The following is an 18,382-nucleotide window of genomic DNA, read 5'->3' on the forward strand; positions in this document are numbered from 1 at the left end:
CGTGCTGAGGTCTGGGGGCACGCAGTGGGCACACATGAGCTCCCCTCTGCCACCCCGTGTGGGGTTGCCTTCCCACTGTCTGCGCCGTGCCGGCGCCAAAAGGCAAGGGTGCATCTGGCCTCGCGTGGCCGCCTTTTTCCCGGTTTCACCGTTTGCTGTGGCTTTTGTGATGGGCAGCACTGTGGATGGTCTGGCCCCCTGCTGCATGGCCCGCTGGGGGATTTCACGCTGTAAAACATCCCCGTTGAAAATTGCAAGCGGAGCCCAAACAGGAACAAAAATCCCTTCAAAATCCCCTTCTCCCAGACAGCGGGTTTCTGTCTGTCTTGGCCGTGCGCTGAGAAAACCGTCGGTCCCGTTGCAACAACGGGGAAACAGGGGTCTGTAAAGGGGGGGTCCCCGGTGGGATGGAGCCACCCTGCGATAACCTGGCCCTTCCCAGCTGCCCCTTTTCCGTTTGGGGGGGAGGATTTCTGCTCTTTCCATACCAAGGGCTGCTCTACAGCAACCCGGCCGCCCCGCCTTGCCCAGCAGATGGAGCTGGGACCCCGCGCACTGCCCGGCTGCCTCTCGCCTTCCCTGCGGGGGTGCCGGGCTAGGGAGGGGGGGCAGGGGCCGGGGGCGGGGGGGACGGGCTGGGGACGGGGTGCAGGGGCTGGGGAGAGGTACAGGGGGCGGGGAGTGGTGCGGGAGCTGGGGAGGGGTGCTGGGCTGGGGAGGGGGTATATGGAAGGGGGTGCAGGGGCTGGGGAAGGGGTGCGGGGGCTGGGGAAGGGGTGCAGCGATGGGGAAGGGGGTGCAGGGGCTGCAGAGGTGTGCAGTGATGGGGAGGGGGGTGCAGAGGATGAGGAAGGGGTGCAGGGGCTGGGGAAGGGGTGCAGCGATGGGGAAGGGGGTGCAGGGGCTGCAGAGGTGTGCAGTGATGGGGAGGGGGGTGCAGAGGATGAGGAAGGGGTGCAGGGGCTGGGGAAGGAGGGCCGGGCAGGGGAAGGTGGTCCCGGCTCAGCTGGAGCGGTGGGCTGGCGGTGGGTTCCTGCACGGTGCTCGCTCGTCCTGACAGCGGCAGAAACAGCTTTTCTGCAAAAAAAGAAAAAACAACCCGAACCCACCCCCCCCGCAACGCACTGCAGAGAGCATCGTGTCGGGGCGCTGGCTTTGCGGGGGGGGGCTGCGCAGGGTGGTACCACGCGTGGCCTCGGGGTCACGGCGGGGGATGCCCGAAGCGGGACCGGAGCTCTGCCGCGTGTCCCAAGGGGATGCGGCGGGAGCGGCCGGGATGCGCCGCAAGCATCCCCCCCCTGGAAAAAAAAGGCCGGGGCCGGGGACGGGGGGGGACGGGACCCTTCTCCCCGGGGCGGGGAAGGTCCACGGGGGAGCGTGGCCGCGCGTGGGGCGGGGGCGGCGTGGGAGGGAGAGCTCGCCCGCAGCCGGGGCGGGGAGAGGCGGTTGCCGGCGCCCGGGAGAGCCCTTCCTCGGCGGACGACAGCCGCGGCGGTCGCCGGACCATGCCGGGGGAGCGGGGCCGCTTCCCGCTGCTGCTGCTGCTGCCGCCGCTGTTGCTGCTGCTGCTCCCGGCGGCGCCGGCGCCCCAGGTGAGCCGGGGGGATCCGGGGGAGGGGGGCACGGAAAGGCTTTCCCGGGGTGGGGGGGAGGCTCCTCTCCTCTTTCCTCCCCCCTCCCCGTGCCGGTGCGCTGTGTGTCCGTCTGCCCGCCCTTACTCCGGCGGCGCACACCGCGCTCCTGCCCCGGCAAACAGGTGGGCAAAAGCCCGGGGGGGTGTGGGGGGGTGGAGGGCGGGGGCTGGGGCGGGGGAGCATAAACAGGGCTTAAACCGGGCCCGGTTTCTTTTGAGCTCTATTTTTTCCTTCTTACCCTGCACCTGAAGTCGCCACCGAGCACACAGGGGGCAAAGAATCCCCCCGGGTTTACGGGAGAGCGGGGGTTTGCCGTGGCTCAGCATCCCGCGGGGAGATCCCGCTGGCTCGCGAAGTTAAAAGCAGCCCTAACAAAGAGCTGTTTATTAAAGCGAGCTGCACGCCGGGCATCTCTTTGCTTTTGCCTCCCTCCCTCTCGGCGTGGGGCGCCCCAGAGCTGCGGGCACAGCCCGGCTCATCCCCACCAGCAGCCCGTGACCCCCTGAAATTGCACCAAGGGACGGCACACCACTGGGGCTGGCTTTTATTTCATCTTTGTAAAGCCTCAGTAGCTATTTGGAAAGGAGAATAACTTCACGCCTGCAGAGTATAGGGGGGGAAAGAAATCCCTCGGGCCAGGTGGGCTGGAACCCAGCAGCTCTGCTCTTCTCCTGGAGCTCCTTTGCCCCCAGCCTCACGTCACCCAGCCCAGACCCTGTGCGCCCTCCTCCATGCACTCTGTGAACCTCTGAGCTCTAAAATTGGCTTGGCTTTGCTCAGCCCTTGTTCTTTTTCTTTGGTTTTAAGTCAATTCCACAGGAAACCTATAATAATGATGCCCGCCTCCTGCATGAGTCAGTCCCGTGGTAGCGATTGGTTTGTAGGCAGGAGTCCCACCAGTGTCCCTGGCCTCAGCAGAACTCATAAGACAGCTGTTTTCCTCTTATTTTGTAATGTGGAAGTGGGACAGGGCTCTAGCTCCAGCAGGATGAAACATGAGTTATGGCATCTCTCCCAGGGCTAACAAAACGATTACAGCCATGCTTGTAGCACTGCGTTACCCATTTAGATGTAGGAGACCACGGCTGAGCTAAGAAACTTCTTCCGTAGGCTAAAAAACCTCCTGCATCTGGCTAAATGGGGAGGGGGAAAAAAATAACCAAATATCCCAGGAGACCTTTGATGCTGCAGAGCTCCTGCACGAGCATCCCTCTACGGCCGGGGCATGGCAGCATGGGGCTAGAGAGATGTCCCCCTGCTGACATCCCCGTCCCCACAGAGCTGCCTCAGCAGGCAGCAGCTCCTGGCCGCCATCCGACAGATGCAGCAGCTGCTGAAGGGGCAGGAGACACGTTTTGCCGAGGGCCTCCGAGTGATGAAGAGCCGCCTGAGCACCCTGCACGCCTCCCTGGCCAAAGCTGCCCCTGAGCCGCCGGCCGGTGAGTCCTCCCTGGGTCCCAGCAGTTGCTTTTATGGCCTCAGAGGATGCTGGGGTGGGCAGGTCGGGATGCTCAGGGCACGTCACGGGTGGAGGTGTGGGCATCTCCATGGATGGAGATACCCGTTCCCATGTTAGCAATTCGTGCTGGTGAATTAGAGCGCTTCTCCAGCCTGGTAAGGCACGGTGAAGCTCAAAAGCCCGTAGCTGCAAAGCAGAGGAGCTCCTGGCAAACCACTGGAGGCGAGTGCGCTGGAAAACCATGTCTCCAGCAAAAGACCCAGAGTCCTGTGCTGGGAGCGGGAGAGGGGTGGCAAGAATGCCACCAAACCCCTTGCCAGTGACGCTCAGCATCCCTGCCGGAGTTTCGCTGTGGGACTGGGTGTTACTGATTAACGTTAGTAGGCCAATAGTCGAGGAAAATAACAGTTAAAGAGGAGGTGTTGGAGAAACTGGGTGGACCATGGCCCAGGTAGAGCTGGGGGCAGGAAAGATAAGGCAGTGCTCCCCCAAAGCACTTACCTGAACACTGACCTCCTCCCCACGGTGCTCTTGCAGCCTCCTGCCCTGCCCTCCAAGCCCCCGCGGACGGGAAGAAGTTTGGCACCAAGTATTTGGTGGAGCACGAGGTTCACTTCACCTGTGACCCGGGTTTCCAGCTCCTGGGGTCCAGCACACGGACGTGCCAGGCCAATGGCAGCTGGACCGGGCAGGAACCCCACTGCGCAGGTAGTGCTCTGGGCTGCCACGGCTGCGGCTGTGGGGCTGCTTTGTGCCCCGTGTCTGCCCGCGGGCATCACTTGCAAGAGCGGGATATGATTTGGGTTTGTTTAAACCTGGGGGAATTATTGGGGTTCACCAAACAGGGGGGTATCGCAGCTGTCCCTGACTCCCCGACAGCCGACATCCCGTGGATGCTACAGCTCCCGCGGCTGGTACTTGGGGGTTTCTCCTCCTCAAGGAAAGCTGGAAATTACAGCTGGAGCCTCAGCTGGTGTTCAGCAGCACAGAGGAGGGGAAAAGGCATCGGTGCTACGACGGCTCCCCGCGTCACAGCAAACCTTTGCACTGGGGCACAGCCGCAGCATCGCCAACAGCCGGTGTCCCAGTTCGGCAAAAGAAACGGTTATGACGTGCCGTGGGATACCGGCGTGGCGCAGTGCCTGCGGCGTTCCTGGGGCTTACTTCCCAAAATAAAATAAAATAAATGAAATGTGGCTGCTTTTTTTTTTTTTTTTTTTCCCCCTCCCGCAGAGATCAGCGAGTGCTCCAGCAGCCCCTGCCAGAACGGCGGGACGTGCCTGGAGGGGCTGAACCAGTACAAGTGCCTCTGCCCCCAGCAGTGGACTGGGGCCACCTGCCAGTACCAGGCGCAGACGGGTGGGTGACCCCCTGCCAGGTTGGGTGACCCACCACCCTCCAGGCGTGTTTCAGCACCCCATCCCACCATGTCCAACCCCATCCCGCGGTGTGTGTGTCTGTGTGTGTGTGTGTGTGTCCCTCCCCCAGCTCCCCCCACCTGGAGCGTGACGGACGACCCGGCCTTCAGCCGCCAGCCCCGCTGCGCCCAGATCGACCGGACCCAGCACTGCAGCTGCGAGCCCGGCTTCCACATGAGCGGCACGGCCGCCAACGGCCTCTGCCAGGGTGAGCCACCCCCCGGGGTGGGGACATGACGGGGGATGGGGACACGGTGGGGTGGGCTGGGGGGGTCTCGGCTGTGCACCCGCTCCCCTCCTCTATCCACAGACCTCAACGAGTGCGAGGTGTACAAGCGGGAGGGGGGTCCCCGGCTCTGCGCCCACGCCTGCGTCAACCTCCCCGGCTCCTACCGCTGCGCCTGCCCCGGCGGATACGTCCTCCTGGGCGACGGCAAGAGCTGTGAAGGTGAGGGGGTTTGGGGGGGGAGGCTGGAAACCTGCGCGTTTTAAGACTTTTCCCCAACTAGCACCGTTGCTTTTTTATTTTTTTTTTTGTTTCCCTTTTTTTCTCCTTGCTTGCAAGCATTTCTGCATGCAGAAATCCCAGTGGGTTTGCGTACGGTACCCGTGCTGGAGGGGGAGGAAAACGACGGAGGTCCAAGCGCTGGCAAACCCCTGCGATGCTTCGGGGGGGGGGCGCGTCTCCCTGAAAAAGAGCACGGGAGCCCCACTGCCATGACGGAGCCGTGCCCCTGTGAACGGGGCATCGCTGAGACGAAACACAAATAGCATTAAAACCCACGAATTAGACGTGGAGGGGTCAGCTCGGAGGCTGGCAGCCCTTCCTAAAACAGGGGAGCCGGGGTGGGGGTTTTGTCAGCGGAGCAAAGTGACAGCAGGTCAGGACGGTGGGTGGCTTGAACTGCTCGTATGAAAGTCTCCTCCTGAAAAACAGGGATGTTTTTTTGTGCGTTAAAGTGTTGGTTATTGCAGCTCACGGTGAGAAAGCTCGCGCTTTCTCCTCTTCTCCCCGATGGCTGCCTGTTTCACAGCATCTTGCTAACGCTCCCAGCAAATACCTGCATTCAAAGCTCCTGATTTCATTGTCGGGTATCTTACTGGGTTACACAGGTGTTTAGTAAATAAAAAAAGAGATTTTTGTTTTCAACCAGCTTAGTAGAAAGTTAGGAAAATAAGCTGCCCTCCTACTGCGAGACTGCTGCCACTGTTTGCTAGCCCAAGGCAAAGATCGGGGAAGGAGAGCAGGCACAGAACAGGATTTTAGACAATTTAGGTGTTTTCAGCCGTCTCTCTCACTTTTTTGGGTCATGTTTGGCGTTCGACGCATTTCAAGGCGCTTTTGCCTATTTTCCGCCAAAAAAGAACCCCTCAATGGGGTCAGTTTGAGGTCTCTGGTCAGCTTCACCTGCTGCCCACCACTGTTTTGCAGATATTGACGAGTGCACCCTGTCCCAGGACAACTGCACCAGGGGGACCACCTGCATCAACACGGGGGGGGGCTTCCAGTGCGTCAGCCCCCAGTGCCCCCAGCCCGCCGGCAACGTCACCTATGTCAAAACATCACCCTTGTAAGTGCGGCGGGGCGGGGGGGGGCAAAACCTGGCCCTACTTTGTTTTTTTGGGTGCTGGGTCCCAAAAATATGTGCATGGCACCCAGATGGCTCCAATGCCACCAAGGCAGGGGGGACACGCACCCCGTATCCCTGGGGTTCCCTGAAAACCTCACCCCAACTTTTGCCTTCGCAGCCAGTGCGAGCGCAACCCCTGTCCGATGGAGAGCCGGTCGTGCCACCAAGCACCCAAAACCATCTCCTTCCACTACCTTCCCCTGCCATCCAACCTGCTGACCCCCACCCCCCTCTTCCGCATGGCCACGGCGGCGGCGCCCGGCCGGCCGGGACCCGACAGCCTGCGCTTCGGCATTGTTGGGGGCAACAATCGCGGCCACTTCGTGATGCAGCGCTCGGATCGGCAGACCGGGGAGCTCATCCTGGTGCAGAGCCTCAAGGGTCCCCAGACGATCCAAGTGGACGTGGACATGTCCGAGTACCTGGATCGCGTCTTCCAGGCCAAGCACGTGTCCAAAATCACCGTCTTTGTCTCCGCCTATGAGTTTTAGGGGAGGCGGCAGCTGGGGCGGCTTCCCTGATGGTGACGGTCCCTGCTCAGCATCCTTCACCTGAAACCGCCAGCCCTGGAGGCAGGCGTGTAATGGGAGCTCCAGGTGACATCCCATGCCGAAGCCTCTCTGCAGTCAACCATCCTCCCCTCTGCCTTAAGGTTGTTCTGCCCGGGCAGGTTTTACACCACCGATGTGGGGAAAAATGCAAACGAGGTGCAAAAGAAATCAGGTGCAGGGGTTCCCCGCTCACCGGGCCGCGGGAGCAGGGCATCATCCTCACCCAAGGCTCCAGGAGGATGATGTCTCACAGCCTCGGTGCCTACGTAGCGCAGAAAACAGCGGCTAGAAACCACAGCCCGTATTTCCTTTTTAATTCCTTTTTTTCTTTAGGGAAGAAGTTATGCTGGTCTGTGCGGGAGGAGGGAGGCTCAGAGCGGCCGCCGCTCTCCTCCCCGCTGGCCTGGGCTTGCTTGCGCTGATCCCAGCCCCGCACAGGTGTGCCTCCTCTCCCCTTGGGATGCCGAGAAAACCCATGGCAGCCCGCGGGGAGGGGGCTGGTCCAGCATCTCAATCCCTCAGGATTGCCTGGGAGTGGAAAAATCCTTGAACGTGCATCCCTGCAAGACGTGGCTGTCTCTCGGTGCCCTCCTTGGCAAGCGGGATGTCGCTGCCGGGCAAAGGAGGAGTGCCGGTGCCCTGCCGATGGGCGCTGGCAATGGGCTAGGGCCGTCCCGTGCTTCAGCCCGTGGGCAGCAGCTCCTTCAACCTCCTGAACTGGGCTGCGCGTGGGCATCCCCCCCCCCCCCCGGCAAAGACCTCAGGGCGGTCTTTGGCCGCACTTGGTGCTGGCGTCGAGGGGGCCCGAGGTGTGAATATTTTCAGTCAGCCTCAGCCTCCGCCCCGCTGTGTGTCGGCAGCTCCAGGAGCAGCTGGGGTTCAGCTGCCGGGGGGGTGCATGTGTGTGTGGGGGCGACACATGCTTCCCCGGTCTTGCACCCTTCCCCGTTGGTACCCGTTCCTCAGTGCGGCGCTTGTGCATGTTAACCACAACCCCCCGACGTTATGCATGTTTCTCCATTATGTTGGTTTTAGTACAATTAAACGATGCTATAGCCTCTGAGCAAAGTACCCGACACGCGTGCGGCGGGGGACAACGCTCACCCAGAGCTCTCCCAGGGCCGGGGGGGGGGACCTCAGGGTCCGTGGGGCAAGAACCTGCCTCCATTAGTTTTATTTTTCTGCCTTAACGTTTCTTGGAAGGGGCTGGCTGGCAGCAGGGTGGCTCATCCCCAAGCATCCTTCCCCCCCAACCCCGAGCATCCTCCGGAGGATCCATCCTTCTATCCTCAAGGAAGCGGAGCCTGCTACTGCCCTTCCACAAAAGGCAGCGGGGCAGAGTCCCCTCAGGGGGCACAGCGTGTGCCGAGCTGCACCCACTAAAATCCTTCCCACTCCTTGACCCAGGGGAAGAGACTCCATGAGACCCATCTGTGCTGCATTCTTTGGGGGAATCAAGCTCCCGGGGTTTTTTTTTTGGAGGGGGGGTACAGCTTTTCCGCGGAAGCTCGGAAGGAGGGCAGGGTCTCTCCCTGCAGAACAAGGAGGGACATTCAGTGCCTGCTCCTCGCCGCTGTCAGCACGGGGCTGCTGGAGCCTGGGCACGGCGGATGGAGGATGTTTGGGTTGGCGGGCGCTCTGGCTGGACGGTGGAGCTGGGCAGGGAAATGCATCCCAGGGTTGTGCTGGGGGCGGGAAATGAAAACCCAACAGGCTCCCTCCTCCCCTCCCCGAGTGCTTTAAAAAAAAAAAAAAAAAATATTCAAATGAAATGCTTTTCTGAAAGTGTAGCTGCCTTCAAAAGCGGGGGCTGGTGGAGAGAGGTGGTGGCCCAGCTCCAGCAGGGGTGCAGGTACCTGCGGAGCGGCAGACCTGGGGATTGCCCACCTTTAGATGGGGGTGACGGAGATCCACAGGGAAAGACCCGCTGCTGCAGGAGGACAGAGACCCTCAGGAGAGGAGAAAGGAGCGGTTGGTGGGGCAGCACAGTGCTGCCTCCCTCAAAGGGGGCTGAGATGTCCTATCCTCTCCCAAGGCAGGCGGACCTCCCTGTCCCACTGAGGATACCCCATTATTCCTGGGGTGGCATGGGAAAGTGTCACCATGCAGCTGGCCTCAGCACGGGGAAGGAGAAGGCTTTTTTGGACCAGTCCTGGTGTTACCGTCTGAGAAAACCCATAACAATTTATTTTTGTTTAGACGATTATTCTATCACCCAATGACCCCTCCCCACCTGGAAAGGGGAATCAGGGAAAGCAAGGAAACACAAGAGTTGAAATACCAATAGATTTAATAGGATAAGACTAAATAATTAACAATCATGGAATCACAGAATGGTTTGGGTTGGAAGGGACCTAACGATCACCAAGTCCAACCCCCTGGCCCGGGCAGGGACACCTCCCACTAGACCAGGCTGCTCAAAGCCCCATCCAGCCTGGCCTTGAACACTTCCAGGGATGGGGCATCCACAACTTCCCTGGGCAACCTGTTCCAGTGTCTCACCACCCTCACAGGAAAGAATTTCTTCCTGATATCTAATCTAAATCGACCCTCTTTCAGTTTGAAACGGTTAACCTGTGTCCTGTCATTACACTCCCTGATAAAGAGTCCCTCCCCATCTCTCCTGTAGGCCCCCTTAAGACACTGGAAGGCCACTATAAGGTCTCCCTGGAGCCTTCTCTTCTCCAGGCTGAACAACCCCAACTCTCTCAGCCTGTCCTCATAGCAGAGGTGCTCCAGTCCTCGCATCATCTTCATGGCCTTCCGCTGGACCCGTTCCAGCAGGTCCATGTCCTTCTTGTGCCGAGGGCTCCAGAGCTGCATGCAGTACTCCAGGTGGGGTCTCACCAGAGCACAGTAGAGGAGCAGAATCACCTCCCTGGACCTGCTGGCCAGGCCATACTTCTTTTGATGCAGCCCAGGATGCGGTTGGCTTTCTGGGCTGCAAGCGCACGTTGCTGGCTCATGTGGAGCTTCTCATCCACCAGCACCCCCAAGCCCTTCTCCTCAGGGCTGCTCTCAAGCCATTCTCTGCCCAACCTGTATTTGTGCCTGGGATTGCCATGACCCAGGTGCAGGACCTTGCACTTGGCCTGGTTGAATTTCATGAGGTTCACATGGGCCCACCTCTCAAGCCTGTCCAGGTCCCTCTGGATGGCATCCCTTCCCTCCAGCGTGCCGACTGCGCCACACAGCTTGGTGTCATCGGCAAACTTGCTGAGGGTGCGCTCAATCCCACTGTCCATGTCTCCGACAAAGATGTTAAACAGCACTGGTCCCAGTACTGACCCCTGAGGAACGCCACTCGTTACTGGTTTCCACCTGGACGTTGAGCTGTTGACCACAGCCCTCTGAGTGCAGCCAGCTATCCAGTTCCTTATCCACAATAATAATAAAGAACCAGTATTGATCCCGATAGTAATATACGATATATAAGAATTATACTCAGGCCATCTCTCAGCAGGAAGCCGTGCACTCCCAGCAGTGGACAGCAAATGTCGGACACTGCGACCACAACGGCTTCGGGAGGCAGGGAAGGGCTCAGGGGTCTGGAACCGGGGCAAGAAGTTTTCTGGACCGCTGCCATCAAGGGAGAGAGTAACTACGCAGCAAACTTTCTAATTTATATAGAATGTTACACTCCTGGTATGAAACAGTCCTGTTGGCCAGCCTGGGTCAAATGCCCAGGACTTGCTCCTCCCCATCCCTGCACCCGGCAAGGCTCAAAAACACTGAGACCTTGAATCCCACATAGCCTAGCTGGCTATAAAGTAAATATTTTCCCAAATTCAGACACTAGGGTCTTCCAAAAGTGGAGTTTTCCCCAGCATTAGAAGAGAAATTAGTCCTGTGTCGCTCAACCCAGGACACCTGGGAAGGGAGCACAGGAGGTTGCGCTGCAAGAGAACTTGAGTTCCAATATGGACGGCAGCGGACATGCCTGGTTTTATTTTCTCAGCACGCACGGGGACGGATGAAGCCTGCCAGGGGCAAATGTCCTTTAAAGCTCTGTGGCGTAAGAGCAGAGGGAAAGACAGATGCACCCACAGATGTACGGGACTCCGCCTAAGGTGACCCAAAGGATCCCGGGATATGGAGAGAAGAAAAACACATGGAGAAAATTCGGTCTGTGCGGGTATGCCTGGGGAAATTCACCCTTACCTTCCCCACTGGGAGCCTGGGGGTCCCGGCTCAGTGTGCAGCCCGGGCTGTGATCGGAGGACGGTGACGGGCATCGTCAGAGGAGGGACAGGGAATGGGCAGGACACACTGCCGGGCCGCCGGACCGCCCTGCCGTGCGCCTGCATCCTGGGATGTTCTGAGCAGCAGGCGACGAGGTTTTCCTCAGAGCCACCCGGACCCCGGCCAAGCCATGTTTCATCCAGGAAAGGGAGCAGTTGTCCTCATCAACCCAGTCCGGTGCGTGTTTTAAATTAGTGCCCTAGATAAGAGAGCAGCGCTGTGGAAGCAGCTGGCCGCATCCTTATATGCCACCGAAAATCGCTGCTGGAAGACAAAAGCCAGAGAAGGAAAGGAGCTGAGCTGAAATGTGAAGGAATACTTTATTTTTATTTTATTTTTTAGGAAAAGTTCTGGGGAAGGAAAACAAAGTTAGGGGAAAGAAGGCTACCGAGCTGGCAGCCCAGAGCCTGTGGTTTGCCAGAGGCATGGTCTGCCCTGCTGTGGTTGCCCAGCCTCGTTGGATGTGCTTCTGCAACGGGCCACTACAGCGTTTTAGGGATGATAAAGAAATCCCTGTGCATGGGAATGTGCTTCTCCACAAGACGCAGAAGATGATGTGCCAGGAGCGGCTCCTCGTGCCTTACCTCTGCTGCCTCCGTCACCCGTTCCCAGCTGCAGTACCTCTGACGGGTGAACAATACATTTGATCATCCTTGCACTGACAGCACTTTACCCCCCGACCTTGCCGGGCTCTGGAAGCCAAAAATCGGGAGCCTGTAAGAGGATAAGTCTCTGACAGGGCAGAATAGTTTCCATCTGATGCTTTAACTGGCTAACGAGACTGGAAACGGGCATTTGGAGCTTTGCACTGGAGGCTTTTCCTCGGAGCCTGACATTTTCCTAATTCCCGAGGACAGGGTGAACTGGTTTCCCCTCTCCAGGACAGGCTGGCACGCTGCTGGGGCTTGCCAAGCCGTGCCCGTCCTCCCAGCCGCTTCTCACCCTCCTTGAGGGCCAGGACCGGAGCTGGGAAGCTCAGCCATCTCTCCCAGCATTAGCTGGCTAGAGATTTCCCTTTCAGCCCCAGAAACATTTAAGGTCGTCTCTCCGGTGTCTGGACTGGGCTGCAAACCTCTGGCCAGCATTTGAGCTGACTAAAGGAGATTTTTTTCCCCTCCCAGAGCGGCCACTTCGGCATCTTGCAGACTTCCCGAGCCTGGAATGTGCAGAGAGAGGCTCTTCTGGCCCTGGTAAATACAACTTCTCTTAGGGATAATAATATTTTGGAGCTCAAAAAATAGCTGGTTTGCCTCTGCTCCCCTTCCGCAGGATGAAGGCAGGCAGTCCCCGGCGCAGCTGACTCCAGATGTGCTCCGAGTGCCCTGGGAGGTTGGCTGCCCTGCCCGAGCCCCAAAGCCACATTCTCTCACCCCAAAATGGCTGGGGGGGTGAGGATGAAAAGGCTGAAAAACCTCGCGCAGAGGTGGCTTTGGAGGGAAGCTACGCCGCGCCCGCCAAGGTGCGAGGAGAGAAATATGGTGCCTTTGAATTTCCAAGGTCTGTGTGGGGAAGCACTCCCTCTCCTCTTCATCCCAAGAGGGGAGACAAGCCCCAGCCTCCGGGCAGGGGCGGGAGGAAGCGACCATGGCTTTACGTCCTGTTTCCTCCTCCTACTCATCATCCTCCTTCCAAACTGCATTCCTGATAGGCCTTTCCCTGCCGAGAATCCAAAGTCCTGAGCATCCCTGTGCTTCTCCTCACCTTCAGACCACTGAGACACATCCCTACAAACAGAAGAATGATAATTATCTCTTTAACACACAAGAGGACATCAGGCTATTTTCAACTGCAGGTTAAACTTTGAATTTTATTAACTAGGTAGCACCCCTGAGAAGCCCGTGCCTGGCGCACGGCACGTCCATCAGGGCTGCCGCATCTCCTCCCACCCCACAGACTCGTACCGTGGTTTGAATCCTCGCTGAAGCGAAAGCCCAAGCGCACGTGCCAGAACACTTATTAATCCTGTTATGGGCTTTAATGAAGAGCTGAATCACGACATTTTTGTTTGTTATGGTTGCTAGGGACGTTGCTACGCTCTCCACACCATACCGCAGATCCCAGTATATTTGTGATATCCGAGAGTGCATACTGGGGAATTTGTTTAGCCACTATTGCCAAATTTAGTTATACTTCGGGAAAAAAAAGAGCCATTCAGGAGCTTCTCGCAAGCATACCTTTTTCCCTGACAACGCAAACACACATAAGAGTATTTAAACAAACAGCTGCACGTTTATTTAAAATGGATTTTTGCACCTGCACAGGCTGCAAGAAATGTAGGAGCTGGGCTTTTTTGCCCAGATTTTGAAATTTTTTTTTTTTTTTTTTTTTTTTTGCCTGTTGCCTAGAGAGACAGTGCTGAGCCCTGTGGGCATTAGCTCCTGGGCTGCACACCACACTAAGATGCTCACATGCTGATGGGACTAATTAGCCTTAATTAGCCCTAATGGCCCTTCCCAGCCCCACCTGAGGCCACCACCTACGCCCCTCCCATGCTCCCTGGAGCCCTATTTGAGTCCCAGAGCTGCAGGGAGTGTTTGTCTCCTGCTCGGGTTGGTTTCTTGTCTTGATTTTGGTCTTGTGTGATGATCTGGACCCTTAGTTGAGCATGGCTGTGACCTCCTGCCCTGCCCATCTTGCTTAGGTACTAGCCTGGTGCGTGAGAACATGGAGAGTGAGCGTTCTTTCCTCATGGATGAGGCCATGCTTTACCTCTGTGTAAAGGGAAAAACGTCCCTCCCAAATGGGAATCGATGTGGGTGTTCTCTCTTTTTTTTTTTTTTTTTTTAAATTTCATTTTTTTTTTCCCTAGGATTGTTGGCACTGGAAAAAGAGAGTCATATGTCCCGAAAAACCCTGTAAGCCAGGGAGACTAGCCTGCAAAGGAAAATAAGTTGATGTAACTTGCTTGGGGTTTTTCCAGAAAGTTTTGACAAAGTCCCTCAAAAGACAATGTTAAAAGAAAAATCGTTAAAAGGGTTAGAGAACAACAAACAAACTTCTCCTGGGGACTATGAACTGCTGAGAGTCAGCAGAACCGGGGCGGGAATAAAAGGCCAGCTCTCAGCATGCGGAGGTCTAGCAGGTGGTGTATGTCCATCTTGGTGCCAGTGTTGTTGTAAACAGACACATAAAGTTTATGGAAGCAAGGATGAGCAATGAGGTGACATTTACAGCTGACGCTATTTATTTGAGTTGGACAAGACCATCCTGAGGTGAAGGTACTGAAGTGGGGAGACGCGGTACCGCGGAAGGGGACGCAACTCACTTGAAAATGCAAAACGCCACGCACAGAAAGGGATGCTGAGAGCTGCTGCCTGTGTTACCGGATTACGGAGCAGCAAGAACGTGGGACGTACCAGCCTGCGATGGGCTGGGATCCAGCTGAAGGCGCAGGTCAGGCCTCCAACAGCTACAGCACAAACTCCTTATCGTAGAATTATCAACACAAACATTACAAGTTTTTGTGGTTTGGTTTCGTTTTTTTTCTCATTATTGGCTTCAATAATGCTCTTCAGTATTTTGCTCCATAGTTCTATTAAGAATTTCTTAGCGGGTTTTGAATTTTGCCCTTTTAATAAAATGATAGTTATTTTGTGATTGTGATACAGCATTAAGCGATGCTAACAAAAGTGTATTTTCTCTTGATCGCTTACCATTTTTGCATAAGTTATTGTCTCTCAACCATTTTAATATTGGCTTTATCGCACCCTGACCCATAACCCCTTCTCTAGGCAACAACTGTGTTACCCATCTCAGCTAACGTGCCGATTTTTCTAGGCCCCGCATTTTAAACAGCCCCAACCTGAGAAAGCGTGTGGTGACGACGTTTACCTTGAGACGATGACACGCCTTATAACCACAGTGGGGAGGGAAACGCTTGTTTAATTAGAAATGTCGATCTCGGAGCTAAATAATGGCCTGGGGGCCGGGCTGGGCGGCCTGGGGCGGGCGGGAGGCCAGGCCTCCTCTGCCAGGGGCGGTGAGGGAAGAGGCGGCGGCAGCACCAGAGGCGGGGGGGGAGGAAACAGCGGCTGACAGGGTGGCCGGGCTCGGCTCTCGGCTCTCGCGAGGCGGAAGCGGGGCGGGGGAGAAGGAGCGGCCCGGAAGCGCCATAACGGGCGCCGACCGCCATTAGCGGCCGCCATAACGGCCGGCGGACCGCGCACGTGACGCCAGCCCGCACGCGGCGAGGCGGAGCCCCGCCCCCCGCAACCCGCTGGCGCGCGCACACGTCGCCCGGACAGGGCGGTGGGAGCCCGCCGCGCTCGCGTGACGTCACGGCTGGCGTGACGGGCGGCGTGCTGCCGCCAATGGGCGGCCTGGGTGGCGCGGTGACGAAGGAATCCGCCAGCCAACGGCGGCGCGCGCGGGGCGGGGCGGTGGCGGCTGAGGAGGAGCGTGTTGGCGGGCGGCGGCGGCGGCCAGCGCGAGGCGACGCCATCGCGGCCCCGACGGGCGCGGAAGACGCTGCGGTGGTGGCGGCGGCGGCGGCGGGTGCGGGCCGCGGCCGCTGAGCGAGCTGGGGGCCAGCGCCGGGGGTCGCCGCTGCCGCCGTTCTCCTCGTCCTCCGCCGCCGCTGCCGCCGCCGCCGCCATTTTGTGAGAGTGCCTCGAGCGGGCGCCATGTTTGTAAGGAAGAATTAGGGCAGCCATCTCCGGCCACCAGCACCTCCCTTCCCCCGTGTGTGTGTCCTCTCGTTCTCCTGTGCCCCGGGCCTGCTCCTCCGAGCCGCCGCCGCTGCCGCCTCCTCCTCCTCCTGCCCGCGCGGGGCGGCCGGGCTCAGCCTGTGCAGCCTCGCCCTGCACTGAGTGCCCGTTAGTGTCTCACTAAGTAACCGTGAGTGAAACCTTCATCATCTCTCCTCACTGAGGGACCCGACCCTCCTCCTCACCGAGCCGCCCCCAGAGCGGCTGTGCGCGCCGCCGCCGCCGCCACCTCCTCCCTCCGCACCACGGGCAGCGGCAGTGTCCTGCCTTCCTCCACCTCCCTCCTCCTCACCACACCACAGCCAGCACAATGGCCTTTGAAAGCCTGTTCTCCAAACCCCCAAACCCAGTTCTTGACCCAAACATGCCCGACTCTGACAGGCAACATGCAGGGGACGAAAGGTCGAGTAACATTCTTCTCTCTCTCCGCTTCTCATAATGGTGATACTAGTGGGGTGATGATGATGCTGATAATGATGATGATGATGATGCTGTGTGTTAATGTGCCTAGGGGGTTAACGATGTTTTTGTGGGGGCAGGTCACCTTCAAACTGGAAGACCGGGGTGAGGACTGGGGTGGTGGTGGGGGAATGCAAGGAGGGGAGGGGGGCTGTCACTGAATTAGAAGTGCATTATTAGTAGGGTTTTATTTTTTGGAATGCATGCGTTTTACATCTTCATTTATTTATTCTGGCTGGGAAGGGGGACTGTTTTCCATTTCTTTCCATAAATTGCACTTTCCAGCGGGTGTCTGTTGAATGTCACCATTGTTCTTTTTCTCCCTTGCCCTGGCGCTGCTAGTCAGGTAGGAAAGGGTGCTTTCAGTTGTTTTTTTTTCTTTTTGGTTGTTTTTGTTTATACAAGAATCTCTCACTAGATCCATATTTAATGTCATTTTCTTGCCAGATTACACCTTACACATTTAACTGGATCTTTTTTTTATGCAGATTAAAGTCTGACTGACGTTATCTTTGCCACCTCTCAGTCCCCATGCGCAGAAAACCAGAGTCCTGTTCCTGGTGAAAGGACCTCTGTTCCTCCCTCCCTTTCTCTCCTGCAGCTGCTGGAAATTCAAATCCTTTCTCCAGGCAGCCCTGGCCTTCCTAACTAGTTCCAAAAATACTATGCCAGGGTGACAGCTACCAGTCCTTCAGTCTACATCTACTCAGAGCATTTGTGACACAACTGCAGGAGTTAAAAATGCTGGTTTTTGACAGCTGGGCTTCAGTCTGTCCTCCCCACAAACCTCCACAAACCATACTTGCTTCAGAGGACTGAAAAACACTGGGGAAAAATGGGCTTGTGAGCAAATGTTAAGTTCCCTCAGTGGAGAAACAGTCACTAATTCTGTGTTACAAATTGGGAAGTGGAGGGCCACACAAGCTGACTGGTCCAAAAATCGTACGGTGATTTAGTGACAGGTTCAGGGCAGACCCCTGAGCTGCTGATTCTTGTTTTCACCTTCCAGCTTTTAATTGTGAAATAGTGTAAGTTGTGTCATGCTGTATGTTCCTAAAAGAGCGCTGTGTAAAAAGCGAACCTAGTAACCCACTGGGATTGCTGAAGATATGGCATAACTGCTTAGTAAAAGTGTGCAGCAGTAGCAGGCGAAGTGTTTTAGAGTTGCTGGAGTTAGTAAGTCTGTGACTTTTTACTGTTTCAGGGATCGAAAATACTTCGTGTTTTAAAGTCCTCCTTGAGGACAAGCCCAAGTTACCCACTGTTCTGCTGGAAGCATAGTTTTTCTAACTTGGAGTTACTCATGCGATGTTGACAAGTAGAGTTCCTAACCAGCTGTTCTCACCAGTACGCCTGTTGTTACACTGGTAAATTATGAAATAGAATAAATAAGTACTATCTAATAGCCTAATGTACTTTTAATACAGGTTAATTTATAAACATTGCTTTGTAATGTTTTACTTTCAGAAGAGCAGAAGACTAACAATAAACACATTTACCTGTTAATACTTTTTGTAAACAAGACTTACAAAACTTCTGCTCCTCTCTGATAGGACAGTAATGTACAGTAAAGTATATTCTTAGTACACCTAGAGCATTGTTAAAAAAGAAAAAGCCCCAAATATAAGTCTTTGTATTATATTAGGTGTGCAAGTGTAATCCTGTCAAAATGTAATATTTTAACTTTCTGAAGTTTATAAATGCTTCCCTGCCAGCTGGTGACTGGGAAGGCCTAAAATCTTTCTGTCCACAGAAAACATGATTGACTTGCCAAGGGGAGGGGCAGCACAGCTTTAACTGTGAATATTTTTTAGTACTGAATTGGTTTTGTCCGGTCTCCGTTGTAGTCAGTTGAAAAGCCAGATTTAAGTTCTATAGAAAAGATGCAAGTGCCTGGTACACTCATATTCTGAGTTACCTTGAATTGGAGTCTCACTGTAATACTAGTTTGGTATTTTAAAATTAACATGACTAGTTTCAATATGTTTTATCTTGCAATGAATTTTTTACTGCATTGGTAGCTCAGTAGGACTAATAATAATAATAGTAATAATAATAATAATAATTCCCATAATAGGAAGCTGCTGAAAACATTTAACAGATTAAATCAATTTGTGCAGCATAAATTAATAGCATTTCTGTTAACATTTAGTTAGTTTGGCTTTGAACAGATCTATAGAATTATAAAGAAGTTGGTTAGTGATTTTGAAAAGTAGAAAATAGTAAAAAACCTTGTCTGTCCATACTTTGAATATTTTAAGTTGGAAGATTGTTTTAATCCA

General features: G+C 55.8%; 2 protein-coding genes across 3 annotated transcripts in view; both read left to right on the forward strand.

Moving 5' to 3' along the window:
* Positions 1-1,409: 1,409 nt before the first annotated feature.
* Positions 1,410-7,755, forward strand: FBLN7 (fibulin 7). The gene is made up of 8 exons (XM_074578193.1): positions 1,410-1,592; positions 2,914-3,073; positions 3,631-3,801; positions 4,327-4,452; positions 4,582-4,719; positions 4,822-4,959; positions 5,944-6,082; positions 6,261-7,755. Exons 1-8 carry the CDS (start codon positions 1,506-1,508, stop codon positions 6,631-6,633), a joined length of 1,332 nt encoding a protein of 443 aa, XP_074434294.1. The 5' UTR covers positions 1,410-1,505; the 3' UTR covers positions 6,634-7,755.
* A 7,568-nt stretch (positions 7,756-15,323) lies between these two features.
* Positions 15,324-18,382, forward strand: part of ZC3H6 (zinc finger CCCH-type containing 6) — a 29,835-nt gene continuing 26,776 nt past the window's right edge. The window contains exons 1-2 of one of the 2 annotated variants that reach the window (XM_074578669.1): positions 15,373-16,043; positions 17,305-17,467. Coding sequence is in view for 1 of the 2 variants with exons in the window: in XM_074578668.1 (XP_074434769.1) it covers positions 15,952-16,043 (92 nt within the window). In the remaining variant the exon portion in view is untranslated. Of the gene's footprint in view, positions 16,044-17,304; positions 17,468-18,382 lie in introns of both variants that reach the window. The other variant, XM_074578668.1, reaches the window with a different exon arrangement.

This window comes from Larus michahellis, chromosome 3, assembly GCF_964199755.1.
Source record: "Larus michahellis chromosome 3, bLarMic1.1, whole genome shotgun sequence".
Lineage (NCBI taxonomy): Eukaryota > Metazoa > Chordata > Aves > Charadriiformes > Laridae > Larus > Larus michahellis.

Bases quoted from the DNA above. Each gene is read 5' to 3' on its own strand.
- FBLN7 (XM_074578193.1), top strand. From the start codon at position 1,506: ATGCCGGGGGAGCGGGGCCGCTTCCCGCTGCTGCTGCTGCTGCCGCCG. The intron at 1,593-2,913 runs GTGAGCCGGGGG...CCGTCCCCACAG, and splicing joins CGGCGGCGCCGGCGCCCCAG to AGCTGCCTCAGCAGGCAGCA. The intron at 4,960-5,943 runs GTGAGGGGGTTT...ACTGTTTTGCAG, and splicing joins CGACGGCAAGAGCTGTGAAG to ATATTGACGAGTGCACCCTG.